The 17,003-nt window shown below is 42.2% G+C and overlaps 1 protein-coding gene across 3 annotated transcripts in view; it reads right to left on the reverse strand.

Moving 5' to 3' along the window:
• The window catches only part of usp25 (ubiquitin specific peptidase 25), a 104,801-nt gene that overhangs the window by 48,882 nt on the left and 38,916 nt on the right, over positions 1 to 17,003 (reverse strand). For all 3 annotated transcript variants that reach the window (XM_076273774.1, XM_076273773.1, XM_076273772.1), the window contains exon 14: positions 2,951 to 3,159. In XM_076273774.1, the coding sequence (XP_076129889.1) occupies positions 2,951 to 3,159 (209 nt within the window). The remainder of the gene's footprint in view (positions 1 to 2,950; positions 3,160 to 17,003) is intronic.

The following is a 17,003-nucleotide window of genomic DNA, read 5'->3' on the forward strand; positions in this document are numbered from 1 at the left end:
CTAACTTAGATCCATTTATAATTATTTATTTTCACACAAATGTCCTTGACGAACTATGCTTCTCCTATGCTCTCCTATGCTCCTAGACCACAGGACGCGAGGTGTAGTTTGAATTACACAACTTTACCACAGTGTATGCAAACGTTTGTTGGAACTATGGACTGATATGGGATTTTGAAGGCCGATATCAATATTTGAGTATTTCAAAAGCAGATAGCCTATATTTCGGCCGATAGTCATTTCTCCCATAACAAAGTTTTGATCACGCTGGGACATTATCTGTTTAAATATGCCTAACTATCTGGTTTGCTAATGAAAGGCTCTCATACAGTATTAAAAAATAAAAAATAAGAAGCCTAGTGTAAACCACCATTGCACAATCTACATTGTGGGCTATGAAAGCAAAACGTTGCTTTTACTTTGGCCTACCCTTAGCCTTTGTCAACCATACACTTCCTTACTTTGTGTGAGCACCTTCGTCACATTTATTTTGTGTGCAGTCTTCGTGTGCATTTCTTAATGTATCAGTTTACACTCACTGGCAGCACTGACAGGACCACCAAGGACAGTGTGAGCGATGTGACAGTGTTGGTGAACGAGTCAACAGCAGATAAACAAAACGTTTTAGCAAACAGAACTGTCCCAGCCCAGTCCAGTGCTTTTAAGGATGCATCGTACTTCCACCAGCAAACCATGGCATTAGCTAAATGTTGGCGCTGTGGCTAACTAACTTAGCTCCTCTAAGTATGGTCAAAAAATGAATGATATTACAGTTGAAAGAGACAATACTCACAGGTATACATTAACCTGTGTTAATGTTTCACAAATATGACAACAATGAAATTGGCCTCTTTTTGATTACTTCTATCTATGGCTACGTCTGAGCCCGCTAGCATAGCAACATGCTAACAGATTCGCGCCGCGCACCAGAGCGTTTGAGTGCACATACCGACACGGGAGAGGTATGACTCAACTCGTGAAAGTTAAGGTAAGAACCAGAGTTTCCGCTAGAAAAAAATGGTGCCGGTCAAAGTGATCGGCAGAGGTTTCGTTTTCCGGACATTTTGATGATATGCCGGTCAAATATCCTATAATCCCTTCTTAATTAGTCAAATTGAGGAAAACTGGAGACAGGCTATGTAGCTTAACATAATCAGGCTGTATAGAATGCAAAATGTTCATTAGCCTAACCTAAACATGCCTAACAAGATCTAGCCAGTAGCTTATTCTAGTATCTTTTCATGAACAGCAGGAGTCCGCTTCGTTCGTTGTTTTAAAAAGGCTACGTTGTTTGTTGCTGCTACCCACGTTATCTCCAGTGGTGACTGTTTAACTTACACAGATGCGCACACACAATAATGAGCGCTCACACCACTACCCCTTAATGCTATGCCTCTTTATTTGATAACAATAAATTAAGAAATGTTTCCTATTCTGGGAAATGTTTAGTTTCTTTTTATTTCAGCTGCGGTTCAATGATACCGCTTAATTGTGCCAGACATTATCCGCGGACCAGTAATCACCTCGTCGAGGAGGCCCTAACCCTGCAGATCATAGACAGAGAACGCATAGGCCTACTGTATGCTTTGGGTAAAGAACACTTTGCGTGTCCAGTGTACACAGTGTCTTGGAGCGGCCGCACCCCTCGCAACTCCGCCTGGCCATGTTTGAACCGCCTCACTCATTTGTTCGTTGTTTAACATGGATGTTTTAAGCGTGTGCTTCCTATTTGAAATGCAGCAGGCTATGCGTGTTGTTTAATAGCTTACTTTTCAAACGGTAGAGCCTGTTCATTTAAAAACATAGCCAGAGGACGTATAATATAGGCTTACATATTCAGGCTTATTCTCAAATTCAGATTGCGTTAGGGGACGGGATTATTAGCCAATTTCAATCGGACAATTTGACCAGAGAGATTTAATTTTGTCGGACATTTCATTTTTTTTCCGGCCAATGTCCGGTAATTACCGGACAATGGAAACCCTGGTAAGAACATAATATTACTACTGACATTGGGTGGCGTGTTCCTTTAACAATCAAATTAGCCTCCATCACTCAACCAATGCTTATGTTATTTTACCTTTGGATGCAACATTAAGCTGGTGACCAGTGGACTTTGGCCTACTGCAGTAAAAACCAAGCATGTCCAATAAACATTCTCAGGTTTATTTAGGCTTCCAGAAGAAATGAGAATTACATTTCAGGTAATTCTCATTCATTCTCATACATTCAGGTAAAATCACCCTACCATGAACACACAAACCAGAAAACAATGACATGCAAGCTGCAATTCGTTGTTATTGTGTAGGAAGTGAAACTAACAAGTCAAGCAGCATGTGTCTTGCAGCAAGAAGATACGCCATCTGGTGGACAAAACACGTAACGACAATACTGGAAATCTAAATGAAGGATCAATAGTTTGGTTTTCCTTTTAATTTAAAAATATTTATCAGCCGTTATAAATGCCGATAGCGATAGGAAAAAGCCTAATATCGGGCGATAGTATTGGCTCTAGTGCAGGCATCCCTCTGTGTGTACGTGTGTGCGTGCGTGCACGTGTGTGCGCGCGTGTGTGTACGTGTACGTGTGCGCGCGTGCATGCGTGTGTGCGTGTGTGTGTGTATGTGTGCGTGTGTGTGTGTGTGTGTGTGTGTGTGTGTGCATACGTGTGTGTGTGTGTGTGTGTGTGTGTGTGTGTGTGTGTGTGCGTGTGTGTGTGTGTGTGTGCGTACGTGCGTATGTATATGCGTGTGTGTGTGTGTGTGTGTGTGTGTGTGTGCGCGCGTACGTATGTGCGTGTGTGTGCGTGTGTGTGTACGTGCGTACGTATGTGTGTATGTGCGTGTGTGTGTACATGCGTACGTATGTGTGTGTGTGTGTGTGCGTACGTGCGTACGTATGTGCGTGTGTGCGTGTGCGTGTGTGTGTGCGTGTGTGTGTGTGTGTGTACCTCGCGTGTCGGTCTCCACTTCACTCCTCCAGCGGTGCAGGCACCCCTCCAGCACGTTGAGCTCGTCAGCGGTGATGTTCCGTGGAGCGGGGTGCATGGGCAGGTTGGGGGGCAGGCAGGACTGTGTGAAGGGCTTGTAGGGGGGCGTCTTCTGCTGCAGAGTGGGGGCAGCGCCATCTACGGACCCGGAGGCACCTTGCTCCGCTGGGCTGCAGGACCAGGGAAAGGAGGTCAGTTAAAAACAGGACCAGGGAGGGGAGGTCAGGTTAAAACAGGACCACAGGACCAGGGAGGGGAGGTCAGGTTAAAACAGGACCAGGGAGAGGCACAATGTTAAGAGGTTCAGCAGCATAGGTGAGTGGACAGTATATGACGTAATAGAGGGGAGTCTGGTCAAGTTCAATGATTAGATTATAAACGGTATGTATGGATCCTGACACAGACTTGACTTCACATTACAAGCAGCATGCGCTGTGCTGTAGTTAAAGTGATGCATGCCCTGTGCTCTAGTTCAAGTGATGCATGATGCATGCGCTGTGCTCTAGTTAAAGTGATGCATGATGCATGCGCTGTGCTCTAGTTAAAGTGATGCATGATGCATGCGCTGTGCTCTAGTTCAAGTGATGCATGCGCTGTGCTCTAGTTAAAGTGATGCATGCGCTGTGCTCTAGTTAAAGTGATGCATGCCCTGTGCTCTAGTTAAAGTGATGCATGATGCATGCCCTGTGCTCTAGTTAAAGTGATGCATGATGCATGCCCTGTGCTCTAGTTAAAGTGATGCATGCCCTGTGCTCTAGTTAAAGTGATGCATGATGCATGCGCTGTGCTCTAGTTCAAGTGATGCATGCGCTGTGCTCTAGTTAAAGTGATGCATGCGCTGTGCTCTAGTTCAAGTGATGCATGATGCATGCGCTGTGCTCTAGTTAAAGTGATGCATGATGCATGCCCTGTACTCTAGTTTAAGTGATGCATGCGCTGTGCTCTAGTTCAAGTGATGCATGATGCATGCCCTGTGCTCTAGTTCAAGTGATGCATGATGCATGCGCTGTGCTCTAGTTCAAGTGATGCATGATGCATGCGCTGTGCTCTAGTTCAAGTGATGCATGATGCATGCGCTGTGCTCTAGTTAAAGTGATGCATGATGCATGCGCTGTGCTCTAGTTCAAGTGATGCATGCGCTGTGCTCTAGTTCAAGTGATGCATGATGCATGCCCTGTGCTCTAGTTCAAGTGATGCATGATGCATGCGCTGTGCTCTAGTTTAAGTGATGCATGCCCTGTGCTCTAGTTCAAGTGATGCATGATGCATGCCCTGTGCTCTAGTTCAAGTGATGCATGATGCATGCGCTGTGCTCTAGTTTAAGTGATGCATGCCCTGTGCTCTAGTTCAAGTGATGCATGATGCATGCCCTGTGCTCTAGTTCAAGTGATGCATGATGCATGCCCTGTGCTCTAGTTCAAGTGATGCATGCGCTGTGCTCTAGTTCAAGTGATGCATGCCCTGTGCTCTAGTTCAAGTGATGCATGCCCTGTGCTCTAGTTCAAGTGATGCATGCCCTGTGCTCTAGTTCAAGTGATGCATGCCCTGTGCTTGGCGCAGCGGCAGGCAAGTTGCTGAAAATAATGGGTTTCATAGTGCAGCGCTGCTGCTTGCACCTGCATAACCTGGGGAACCCGAGATTGTAAAGAACACGTCTATGACAAGGCACAGCCCTATAATTATGAGCCTCCTAGGTGAGGTAGGGCCACAGCCCTATAATTATGAGCCTCCTAGGTGAGGTAGGGCCACAGCCCTATAATTATGAGCCTCCTAGGTGAGGTAGGGCCACAGCCCTATAATTATGAGCCTCCTAGGTGAGGTAGGGGAGAGAACAGGGCCACAGCCCTATAATTATGAGCCTCCTAGGTGAGGTAGGGCCACAGCCCTATAATTATGAGCCTCCTAGGTGAGGTAGGGGAGAGAACAGGGCCACAGCCCTATAATTATGAGCCTCCTAGGTGAGGTAGGGGAGAGAACAGGGCCACAGCCCTATAATTATGAGCCTCCTAGGTGAGGTAGGGCCACAGCCCTATAATTATGAGCCTCCTAGGTGAGGTAGGGGAGAGAACAGGGCCACAGCCCTATAATTATGAGCCTCCTAGGTGAGGTAGGGGAGAGAACAGGGCCACAGCCCTATAATTATGAGCCTCCTAGGTGAGGTAGGGCCACAGCCCTATAATTATGAGCCTCCTAGGTGAGGTAGGGGAGAGAACAGGGCCACAGCCCTATAATTATGAGCCTCCTAGGTGAGGTAGGGGAGAGAACAGGGCCACAGCCCTATAATTATGAGCATCCTAGGTGAGGTAGGGCCACAGCCCTATAATTATGAGCCTCCTAGGTGAGGTAGGGGAGAGAACAGGGCCACAGCCCTATAATTATGAGCCTCCTAGGTGAGGTAGGGCCACAGCCCTATAATTATGAGCCTCCTAGGTGAGGTAGGGGAGAGAACAGGGCCACAGCCCTATAATTATGAGCCTCCTAGGTGAGGTAGGGGAGAGAACAGGGCCACAGCCCTATAATTATGAGCCTCCTAGGTGAGGTAGGGCCACAGCCCTATAATTATGAGCCTCCTAGGTGAGGTAGGGGAGAGAACAGGGCCACAGCCCTATAATTATGAGCCTCCTAGGTGAGGTAGGGCCACAGCCCTATAATTATGAGCCTCCTAGGTGAGGTAGGGCCACAGCCCTATAATTATGAGCCTCCTAGGTGAGGTAGGGGGAAGGATGGGCAGACAAGAGATGTGGAGTTGTGGTGTCACAGGAGACCCAGTGGTGAATCGGGCAGGTGTCTTGATGAGTGTCCCAGTGATAGCTAACGGTGGCTAATGCTGTCTTTGTGTCTATAGGCCCTTTCACACAGGCAAAATTGCCGCGATTTTATGTACCAGAATCGCGGAACGACTGTCCCTTTCACATAGACCGAGGCGGAACGGCGGGACAAAGTGTCTCGCCAAATTTACTACCAAGCCCCCTAGACATTTTGTCGAGTTTTTTCGTTCCGCCACCAGTGTGAATGGGTCAAGGCGGAAAGGGGAATCTGGACGGGCATTTCAATGCTATGTCCAGCCCACCACAGGAGATTGCAAATAAATCTAACTGACCAAAAGCAGCAATAGCAGAGACAGCACATTATGTCAATCTATAAATTCACAAAGTCTCCAGTCATTCAATGCCTGCTACAGTTGACTGCTTGGAATGCAATCAGTTGCCATAATAATAATAGGCTATCCTAAAATCCAGCGATAAAACAAAGCATGAACTCATGAGCGTCTGTCTGCCTTATATGTAGGCCTATATCCTTGTAATGCTTACAGATATCTAGGCGATATTTATTTTGTATTTGGCCTGTTATAAAATCATGTAGACTTATTAAACAATTTAAACACATTAGGAACCGCAAAGTTGGAGACATGCATAAAGACATTGCTGCAAATTTAAAACCTGATTACTCTGGAATGGTTAACTGTGCAGGGGAATGCTTTACACTAGGGGTGTGAATCTCCCATGTAAAAGACGATACGATTCACATATAGATACATGGGCACGATTCGATACAAAAAAAGATACATGTTCATAAAAAACGATTCAGTACGATTCGATGAGATGCGATTCGATGCAGTTCGATGCAGTTGAAGAATGGAAAGCATTCTGAAAGATTTTTTATCATTTGCTTAAGGTGCACATTAATTTTATATTATCAATTATCATGGTCATGTCAATTAGGCAAATACAAATGTGTGAATATGATTATCTAAACTGAGGTTTGTATATTGAAATGAAAAAAAGAATAGTCATTTCAGCCAAACAAAGCAGCCAAATACAACATAAAAATACATTTTTATAGACTTTATAGATTTTCTAGAGTTATATCTGATTGTTTTCAAGGAGCTGTAGCCTATTGTTGAGTTAAGACAATACCAAAATAAAATCAAGTCTGAGTGAATATGAGCAAAATAATAATAATTTGTAGCCTACATCGTTTTAGCAGCAAGGGTCGAATTATTCTTTAACTTTAATGAAATCCCTTCATCAAACGTAAGGCTACTCGACAGACTATCGTTGCCGTTTAGGAATGCTATAGTAAGTGTTTAATTTCGCGCTAGATTTTGACAAACAAAAGAGTAAAAACTGTCAAACACCGACAGAGTGCGAGTTGTCACGTGCTTAAGTTGCAGTAGATGTATGGGTAATGAAGTCCTTTGACTACTTTGGGCAATGAGTGTAGCCCAAAACGAACTTCATTACCCACAAATCCGTGCCACGTGTAGTTTCAAAACAGGAAGTGGGATGAACGCGCTGCTTGCAACGTAAATCAGAGTCTGAGCGAGCAGAAAAGGTTATGAACCGATTTGTAACAAGTAAATCGATATAACGACCGGTTCATTTCAGTTTTATTCCGATACGGGGCTTCACATATCGATGTAGCCGTATCTTACACGTTAAAAACGGATACCGATACGTATCGGTTAATCTTTACACCCCTACTTTACACCTTTATGTTCGGTAAGGTCTGCTGTTTATTCTGATATACTGATCACCAACACTTCTGTATCACCCTATGAACTTTATCCCCAACTGACTTTGAATGCTGCCGCACAACCTAAGCTAACTCTTTCTCTGAATGGTAATGATGTATCTTTTTTAGTTGATACAGGAGTGGATGTTAGTACACTTGGAAGGAAAGATAGTTGTACGTTTTTAACATTAAAAAGCAATAGAGTTATATATGTAACAGGAGCTTCAGGCCAATCAGTGGCAGAACCAGTTTCTACCCCTTTAGTGGTTCAATATGAACATCAGACAGTAGAACATTATTTTCTCCTGAGCAGTGTTTGCCCTGAAAATGTACTACACTTTTCTAATGTGTAAATTAAATCTTACACTTTTTCTTTCTCCTGAAGGAGTAGGTCTAGAAGGGCCCATTTATCTGTATTGTCAAAAAGTTAACCCCACAAAGATAGGATATGAGTGTAAAGACATTAATTTAGCATTAAAATCTCCGATCTCGGTTTTAGAAAAGACAGAAACCCCCGAGCAATTTCAGTGTACAATCGCATGTTTTCAAGGCTCTCCAGATCAGCTGTATGTGAAAGAGTGGTACCAGATAGGAAATAGTATTGAGACTATTGATGTAGCCGGCGTATTGACCTCTAAAATCTACTATGCAGTATTAGTAGACCTGTCTCCAGGTCTGAAATATTTGTTTGCAAACCCAAATTCTTATCCACGTTGCATTGGTGAAAGCCCAAGATAATTGGATTGATTTAGGGCCGTTTGTGAAAGCGTGTGTGAATGCTAAAGATTGGACAGGGGTCCAAGAAACCCTACATTTGTTTTATTAGCCATCACAAGATGCATGTTGTCACAAGATGCATGTTTTATTAGCCATCACAAGATGCATGCAAGATGCATAGTGTTCTTTGAAAGTTACTCCTGTGCAGAAAGAGCTCTCTGCATGTTTAACACCCTCATTAACCCAACCCGATGAATGGAGGGTTCTCTCTTTAAAAGAGAAAGCAGATCTGTTAGCCGCTGTTCCAGATAATTTCTGGGCAGCTGATAGTTATGACTTTGGGATTGTATCTACTGCTCAACCATTAAAAATATGCGCAAAAACATTGCATTACCCGTCGAAAGAGGCTGAGCAGGGGATAGAGCCCGTATTCAAATCATTATTGGACAGGGGAGCTATTGTGCGTTGCAGTTCCTCCCCAGTTAACACACCAATTTTGCCCGTTAAGAAGTCTGATGGTACTTGGAGATTTGTGCAAGATTTAAGACTTGTTAACGATGCTATTCACCCGAGGCATCCTATTGTGCCAAATCCTTGCACAATTCTCTCTAGTCTGCCATCCACTGCGAAGTTTTATTCTGTTATTGATATTAAAAATGTGTTTTTTAGGATAAGAGTACATCCTGCCTCTCAATTTTGTTTTGCCTTCACCTTTAAAAGGTCAAAGGTATATTTGGAGTCGTTTGCCTATGGGATACACAGAATCACCTTCAGTGTTTAATGAGGCATTAGTGGCCTGTCTGACACAATTTACTCCACTGGCAGGAAGTACTGTTATTTCTAATGTTGATGTTTTATTAGGAAGTCCATCAAAAGAATCATGCCTGATTGATACAGTGGCATTGCTGAAATACCTGGCCAGGGAGGGACTTAAAGTCTCATAACCCTTAGAACCCTAAGCTGTTTTTAGGGCATTTTCACTACCTTTATTCATAAGGATTTATTCTGGTCATTGTAAGTGCCACACACATATATTATATATTGTTTTTTTCAGGAGAGTTTAGGGTATTCAGATCTGCCATCATTTCATGTATTAATACTAGCATTGATTTTATTTTGATTTTTAAAGAATTAAAATATAAAAAGTGTATTATAAAAATTCTTATATTTCGACATGTATCTCACCACTGCAAGCTCACAGCTCTACATGCATTTCATGTGTGTGTAGGGCAGACTGTCCTGAATCGGGCAATATAATTGCCATGTTGGAGGGATACTCTGGGGCTGAGCAATTTACAGAAATATTTGCTGTGTGATTTACGGAAATAAATGGCATTTTTTATTTAGTGATGAAAAATGACCTTTCTGCGCTCCATATCTGTGACACAAACTGATCTGACCTGACTTGACCCGAGGTTGCGTGTTAGCCTGCGTGCCTGTGTGTATGCAGTCATAATAATTCTCAACTCTTTACTGCATTGCCATGAACAAAGTAAAGGCAAAAAAGGTGTTTATTTGTTGAACAAATTGGGATGCAATGTGAGCCTTCAATTGGATGCCATGCAGGAATTTGCTAGGATCTCAAAACCGGAATATGAACATGCTTTGCCATAGAGAAACACATGATAGCATTGGATTATAAACATGCTTTGCCACAAGAACAGACACAAACGTGGGGTAAGTCCAGCTATATGAAGTTATTATTTTGCTGTCACTTCATCTGTATTATAACCCAGAAGGACTTGGTATCAAATGATAGCTCTGAGTCTCCTCTTTCATCTGACATGCGTGGCATATCTATGCGATCACGGGTTCGCGAGTAATTCAAACTAGAGTAATGTGTGTGCAGGTGAATGCAGAGAAGTATAGACTGTAAATATGATGCAATTTGATTTAATTTCATGATTTTTTTTAATTTTCATACTTGATCGTACAGACAAGTGTGTAGTCTCGTTGGAAAGCCCCACTTCTGCTCTGTCGTGCAATAAAGGTTTCATCTCGCTGCGATGAACCGTTCCGGAGCAATGTAACAGAGAAGAAAGGGTGTGTTTTTTGACGCACTTTGCGTCAATCGGGTTCTAAGGGTTAAAGAAAAGTTGCAACTCTGCCAAGAGCAAGTTAAGTACTTGGGTCATATACTTACTCCTGGCTGCAGGGCCCTGGATGCGTCACGCATCACTGCAATTACTGGTTGTCCGAGACCCAGGACAAAGCAGCAATTGTTAAACTTCTTAGGAATGATTGGTTATTGCCGTGCTTGGATTTTAGACTTCTCGGAGAAGGCACAAACTCTCCGAACGTGTGCAAATGCTTGTTTGACTGACATTGTAAATTGGATTGACGACTGTGAGACTGCTTTTGTGATTTTGAAACAAGCTTTAGCTTCAGCTCCAGCTTTGGGAATGCCTAATTTTGATTTTCATTTGCTTGTGTGTGAAAAGGAGGTTACATGTCTGGGGTATTATGTCAGTTGCATGGTGGACAGTATAGACCAATAGCCTATTTGTCAAAGAGACTGGATCCGGTAGCAAGAGGCTGGGCGCCTTGTTTGAAGTCTGTTGCAGCTGCTTCAAATGCACTAATGGCTTGTGCGGATCTAGTATTAATGCATCCTTTGACTGTTCATGTTCCACATGACGTGCACGCATTGCTTTTACAAGCAAAGACATCACATCTGACAACTGCCCGCCTCCTCTCGTACCAATATTGTCTTATTGACTTTAACACGTCACACTTGTACGTTGTACCACCCTCAACACATCGACATTATTACCTACCGCGAAGATGGTGAAAGCCATGATTGCTGTGATGTCATAACAATTTGTATTAAACCTCGTCCTGATATATCTGAGGAACCCCTTACTAACCCTGACTTAATTTTTATGTCGATGGTTCCTCATTACGCTTGGAATCTGGAGAGGTAGGGAGTGGCTACGCTGTGGTGAATCAATTTGAAGTGGTTGAATCTTACTCCCTCCCTCCAACTTTTTCTGCCCAATCTGCTGAGTTGATAGTACTTTTTGAGCTTGTGTGTTGGCAGCTGGAAAATCTGTTTGCATATACACTGATAGTCGTTATTGCTGGGGAATTGTTCATGACCATGGAGCAATATGGAAAGAAAGAGGCTTTCTTACGGCTACTGGTAAACCTTTACAACATAAAGAGTTCATTGTATTGTTGCTGGAGGCAATTCAGCTTCCTTCTGCTTTAGCAGTGGTTAAGTGTGCAGTGCATATTAGAGGCGCTGATGAGGTCAGCCTTGGTAATGAGAGGGCTGACTCGGCTGCTAAAAGTGCCGCGAAGGGGGGAGTTGAGAGGAAGATACCACCTGAGTTTGTAAGACATTCTGAATTTTAGTGTTTCTAAATTTACAGAATGTATAAAATAGATACAAAAGAAAAAAGAAAATGGAAAAATTGTAAAAAGAATAATGATGATTTGTGGCTACATAGTCCAACAGGCAAGCCTGTTCTACCAAAATCATGTTTTCATATAGTTGCTAAAGTCACTCATGGTTTAGATCATGCGAGTGCAACAGCTATGGTAAAAACAATAGAACAACTTTATTTTGCACCAGGATTCACCACCGCGGCAGCTGCTTACTGTGATAGGTGCATTACCTGTCTTAAACATAACACCGCACCTACAGTGAGAACCCAAGGAGGGGATCACCCACCACCATCAGACCCGTTTGAATATATTATAATGTATTTTATTCAATTGATCAATTAACAAAATGCAAAAGTTATGAATATTGCCTTGTAATTGTAGATATGTTTTCAAAATGGCCAGAATGTTAATGGAATGTTGAAAGATAAATTGACTAAAATAATGGGATGGAATTGGTTGCCTGCTCTACCTTTGGTTCTCCTCTACCTTAGAGGCCGTGCATCAAGATCAAAAGGTTTAAGCCCATTTGAGATTTTGACTGCCCGTCCCATGCCAATTCCAGGTTTACTTAATCCTAACCTCATGTAGTTGTTACCTTGTCTGGTTACTTGCGAGAACTGATTGCTGCTCTATCTTTTGTTTCTTAAAAGGTGGTGTTGGCTTTGCCTCAAAGTTTTCTGGATACATACCCAGTGCTTGTAAAGGACTTTGAAGAAAACGCTGGAATGAAGAACGGTGGCGCGGACCGTATCAAGTTCTGTTGTCTACACCTACCGCAGTGAGAATTGCGGAAAGAGACTCTTGGATTCATCTGTCACACTGTAGAGTGGTGAAAGAACTGGAACATTATCTCAATGGATTGTGACTTTATGCTTGAGGTTGACCAGTGGAGGTTTTGGCAAACTTCACCAGTAGGCCTTTGGATATATGTTCCATCGGGGATAAGGGAAGTGTTGCAAGATCCTGCTGTTTTAACCTGCATTACAACTAGAAAGTATTGGACTGCAAATGAAGGGAAGTATGCTCTGATTGTTACACATTTTACTAAGTACACATGTGAAGTCATTCCTTTGAGGGTAGGGAAATCAATTAGTGTGGTACACCAGTGTCCATTTAAATTAGTGGATTCAACCATCCATCATCCAAATCAGTGGTGGATATTAAAAGTAGAAACAAGATATCAGTATACACTAAACTAGCACTGTTTTATTTCCAGTTTAGCTAGATATTTAATCATCGCTGGGGAGGGCCTAAAAACCCAAGCCAGCTCTGCTGTTGAAGATAGAATAGAGTTTTTGTTGTTTTGTAACTGGGAGTAGAATGGGGCTAGTGTTGCTATTCTGTGTGTTCTTACTGATTATGCCCACTTCTCCAGAGGAGATCTGTGGTTCTAATAAAGCCTGTCAACTGGCTTTCCAAGCTAGAACAACTGTAGTAGGGACGAATGAGACCTGCTGGGTGTGCCAAGAAAAGTCTTTTCAAATGCGTGTTTTTCCCTACAGGATTTCTGATGATTCTGCATGCTCTGCATCTCGACTGTGTACTAGTAAAGATTGCCTTAACATAGTAGGTGTGACAGGGATAGAACAATTTTTAGGTGGTTCGTCCTTGAATATTATGTTAACATTAATGGATTCTGTTTGGATAAATAGAACTGGACAAAACATTTGATAGAATGATATTGAAATGTGAAATGAGTTTTACCCTGATATGATGATAGGGACATGTTTTTGGACAGTGTTATTGGAAATTGGATTTTTCTTTTTTATTTCTTTTTGATTACTAAAATTTCTTTGTGGCCTTAAGCCCCAAAGGGGGGAAATGAAGGAGAAATTTTGGATTACTAACATTTTTTTATATTCTGTATATGCTTTCTATACATTCAATACTGTGCATCAACTTTGCTTTGTCTGTCATTTGCTCTCTCCATGTCATGATTTTCTAATAAAGGTCATGCGACCCCCTTTGTCACGAGTAATATTAGGAATATCCCGACAGGAACTAGACTATGGCAAGAGAATGCTGAAGGATGTATGTGTATTGTATTGACCAATTATCTACTTACTTGGAGTAGCCACATGACTTGCGTATGGTGCATGGATCACATGCTATGTCCAAGAAGTGTATATGTATTGTTGTATTTCTGCATGTATGAGGATTTTTGGAAAAGACCATTGTACTCATGTGATTTGTATTACCAATGTAATTAACATGTATAAGATGGGGCTTCGCCCTAGAGGACTTTGAGTAGCGTTACTGGAACATGATGTTGCTAGTGACCTGCTCCCGGTATCGTGAATAAACCTGCAGTGGTTCCTCACACCTGAGTGTTGCTTGGATATTTTTGACCACAATACGGTTTGTCATGTGTTGAGGGAAAGTTCGCAAAGTATTCCACCAAGATGAATGGGTAGGGAGACGGGCGCAAAAAATATGATTAAATTAAAGTTACTTTTCTCGCGAACCGTTTACCACAACAACTAATCACTAACATTGTTTAAAGCAGGGGTCTCAAACACCCGGCCCGCGTCCGGCCCAATTCCGGCCCGCGACGTATGTCAAAATAATAATGTAATCCGGCCCTTGAGACTATTTTTAATTGCGACAAACAACGATACTTATTAAAATAGACGATAGTTCCAAGTATGGTGACTAATCTCATTTGTACTCTGCTCCACTATGTGCTAGACATCCAGAGCTTCATTCAAACCCAAAATCGCTGCGCAAAGTTTTCAGGAAATACTTGTATTACACGCGAGAAACACAAAGACGTGCATTTGTAATGACGCGGAAGCGATGCAGGCCATAGTGTTGCAGAAATTGAAGCAGAAATTAAGCAGAAATAGGCCTACACCAAATGTTGAAAAACGTTTACGTGTGATTAAGTCTTAGGTAGGCTATGCTATTCACCTATTCTAAATCTGAAGGAGAATATCCTTTTGGGGATTATGATCGATCGTCTATTGAATGGAGGTGCGTCTGCGTGTATACAACGGTGTCCACTAAGCATACCATGCTTATTTCGAGCCTCTGCCCAACATAGCTTGGAGGTTGCAGTGGTAATCGTGATGATAGTGTCCGTAATGGACGTGGTACAGACAGCAGGGCTAGTAGAAATAGGGCTCTAAACTACAAAGTCACCCGCAATATGATGCGAACTTCTGGGTACTCAGATTACCCGCGATAGGAACTGATTTGACCAGAATACTTTATTGTAGGCCTTGTGGTTTAGAAACCATATACATCTTAGGTGTTGGTATACATCTTAGGTGTTTTCCTGTTAATTTGTTATGTGGGTAATATGAAAAAAGGAAAGTAAACCTGCTCAAATATGTTCATCCAGTATTTACTGAAAGGTGCATAATTTGAGGTGCTTGCCATCCAGTGGCAAATTAGATGGGTACATTTACCCCCTTCATAAACTTTTGTTTTACTCAAAGATTTTTACATTTACAGTAGGACTTTATCTCTGGCCACTTTCAAGCCATGGCCTTTTGACATTTTGGTATAAAAATCCAATTGTGTTGCTTTCTTAACCCTGACGCCTATAGTTTGCCAGGTTTAAAAAAGTTATGAGAGGAAAATATTTTTATTTGGTGTGAAACACACACATACCTGTTTTATGCTTTTCATTTGTTTTATAATTTGTATTAATATTTATTTTATCATTATTTTATTTATAATCTAAGGTTGCTAGCACAGGTGTCTAAAACTAGATAAAAACTCTTGCACTTTCTGTTTGCAGTTTTGTGTGGTATTTGAAAAAAAAGAACATTGCATTTTCAGAAATAGCCGGCCCTCCAATCAGATGACGTTGGCAGAATTGGCCCCCAGCTCATTTGAGTTTGAGACCCCTGGTTTAAAGGCTGAGAAAAAGCTGTTTCGTGTGATACATGTGATGTCTGTGATGAATAGGCTACTTCGCAAGTAGTTCAGCAAATTTGGGTGGGACAGAAATACCTTTACAGAGCAGCAGCTCTGGCCATATCGGCTCTGGCTCACATGATGTACTGCTTTAAATGCATTATCGCTTCACTACCCAACACGCAAACAAGAAAGAAAAGAAAAAAGAAACCAATGTGCTTATGTCGCGATTTCCGATAGGCCCAGGCCTAGAGAAAAGACAGCTATGGTAACCTAACAATTAGGATTTGCTTTGCCTACACTGCTGTTTGGTTGTCCCAAACTTTGAGACGATCCATACTCGCATTAACTGAATCTTATCAATCCGAACTGCGATGTTGAGTGACAGGATGCAATGCCTAATAATCTCACTGCCTTCGGCATAACTGCTAACAGTGCGCCTAGGCCTACTGTTAAACACCTGAAAAATATTAAGCTGCTGTTTTCTTTTCATGACAAGCACTAGGCCTACGCTTGAATGATTTATGACTTTAAAGAACTGCTTATCACGTCGTGTGACAAAGTTTCCACGAATCATCATCTTCTAATGTATCCTTATGTTGAGATGTCCATTCTCTTTGCCCTAGGCCATCATTTGTGCGGGAAGCATGTTTCAATTAAGACAGTACACAAGCTATTTTTATTGTTGTAATATTGAATGATTTCATGAATAAATTGTATGCACAGTACATTGTACGGCCAACGCAAGGGGCAACTCTTCTCTTCAATTTCCCTTCCAAATTACGTTTTATTGTCTGAAGACATCTATCGCAAGAATTTAACATTCTAACAGCAACAGCAAAGCACATGCAAGCTGACTAAAGTGCAGTCGGTTCTCCCGCCATGGTTTTGGAAATCACACACCTTCTGCATCTGAAGGCCCACGCACATAAGGCCTACGACTATCACTCTACACGCCCCCTGTTGCACGTCACAATTTAATTTACTATAGCTGATCCTGCCTCCCCAAAATGCCGCATCATGTGAACAGATCAGCAGGCCGGCAAATTTTCACCTCACTTTCAGACACAAAAAGACGGCAAAAAGACGTCCCCTCTTCCCGCAAATTTAGCGTGATCTCTGTGTGAAAAGGCCTTATGAGCACGTAGCTAACAGTGGCTAACGCTGTGTTTGTGTCTATGAGCATGTTTACCTGGATATTTATATTCCTAAGTAAGACAGTATAAGACAATATTGCTAATATGGCTTTTACATGAATTGTTAATAGAATATACCGTTCATATTCCTGTTTATATTTCACGCAGCATATTCTGATTCTAACGACTTCAAACTTATCAAAGTTCTAAACGTTCCATCCATGAATGTTTCCATAGTACCCTTATCCCTACCTAAGTTATACTGCCACTATGTCGCTACTATGCAGTCTTACCATGTGTTCCTTCCTCGCTCCAAGTCTATCCCACCTTCTTCTTGATTCCCAACATCTTTTCTGAAGCTACACATGGCTTCGTTTATAGAGAACTTTGAG

Source organism: Alosa pseudoharengus, unplaced genomic scaffold (genome assembly GCF_046254945.1).
Source record: "Alosa pseudoharengus isolate Yale_2024_CS ecotype anadromous, Long Island Sound unplaced genomic scaffold, YU_APseudo_1.1 YU_APseudo_1.1_scf_8, whole genome shotgun sequence".
Taxonomy (NCBI): Eukaryota; Metazoa; Chordata; class Actinopteri; order Clupeiformes; family Clupeidae; genus Alosa; species Alosa pseudoharengus.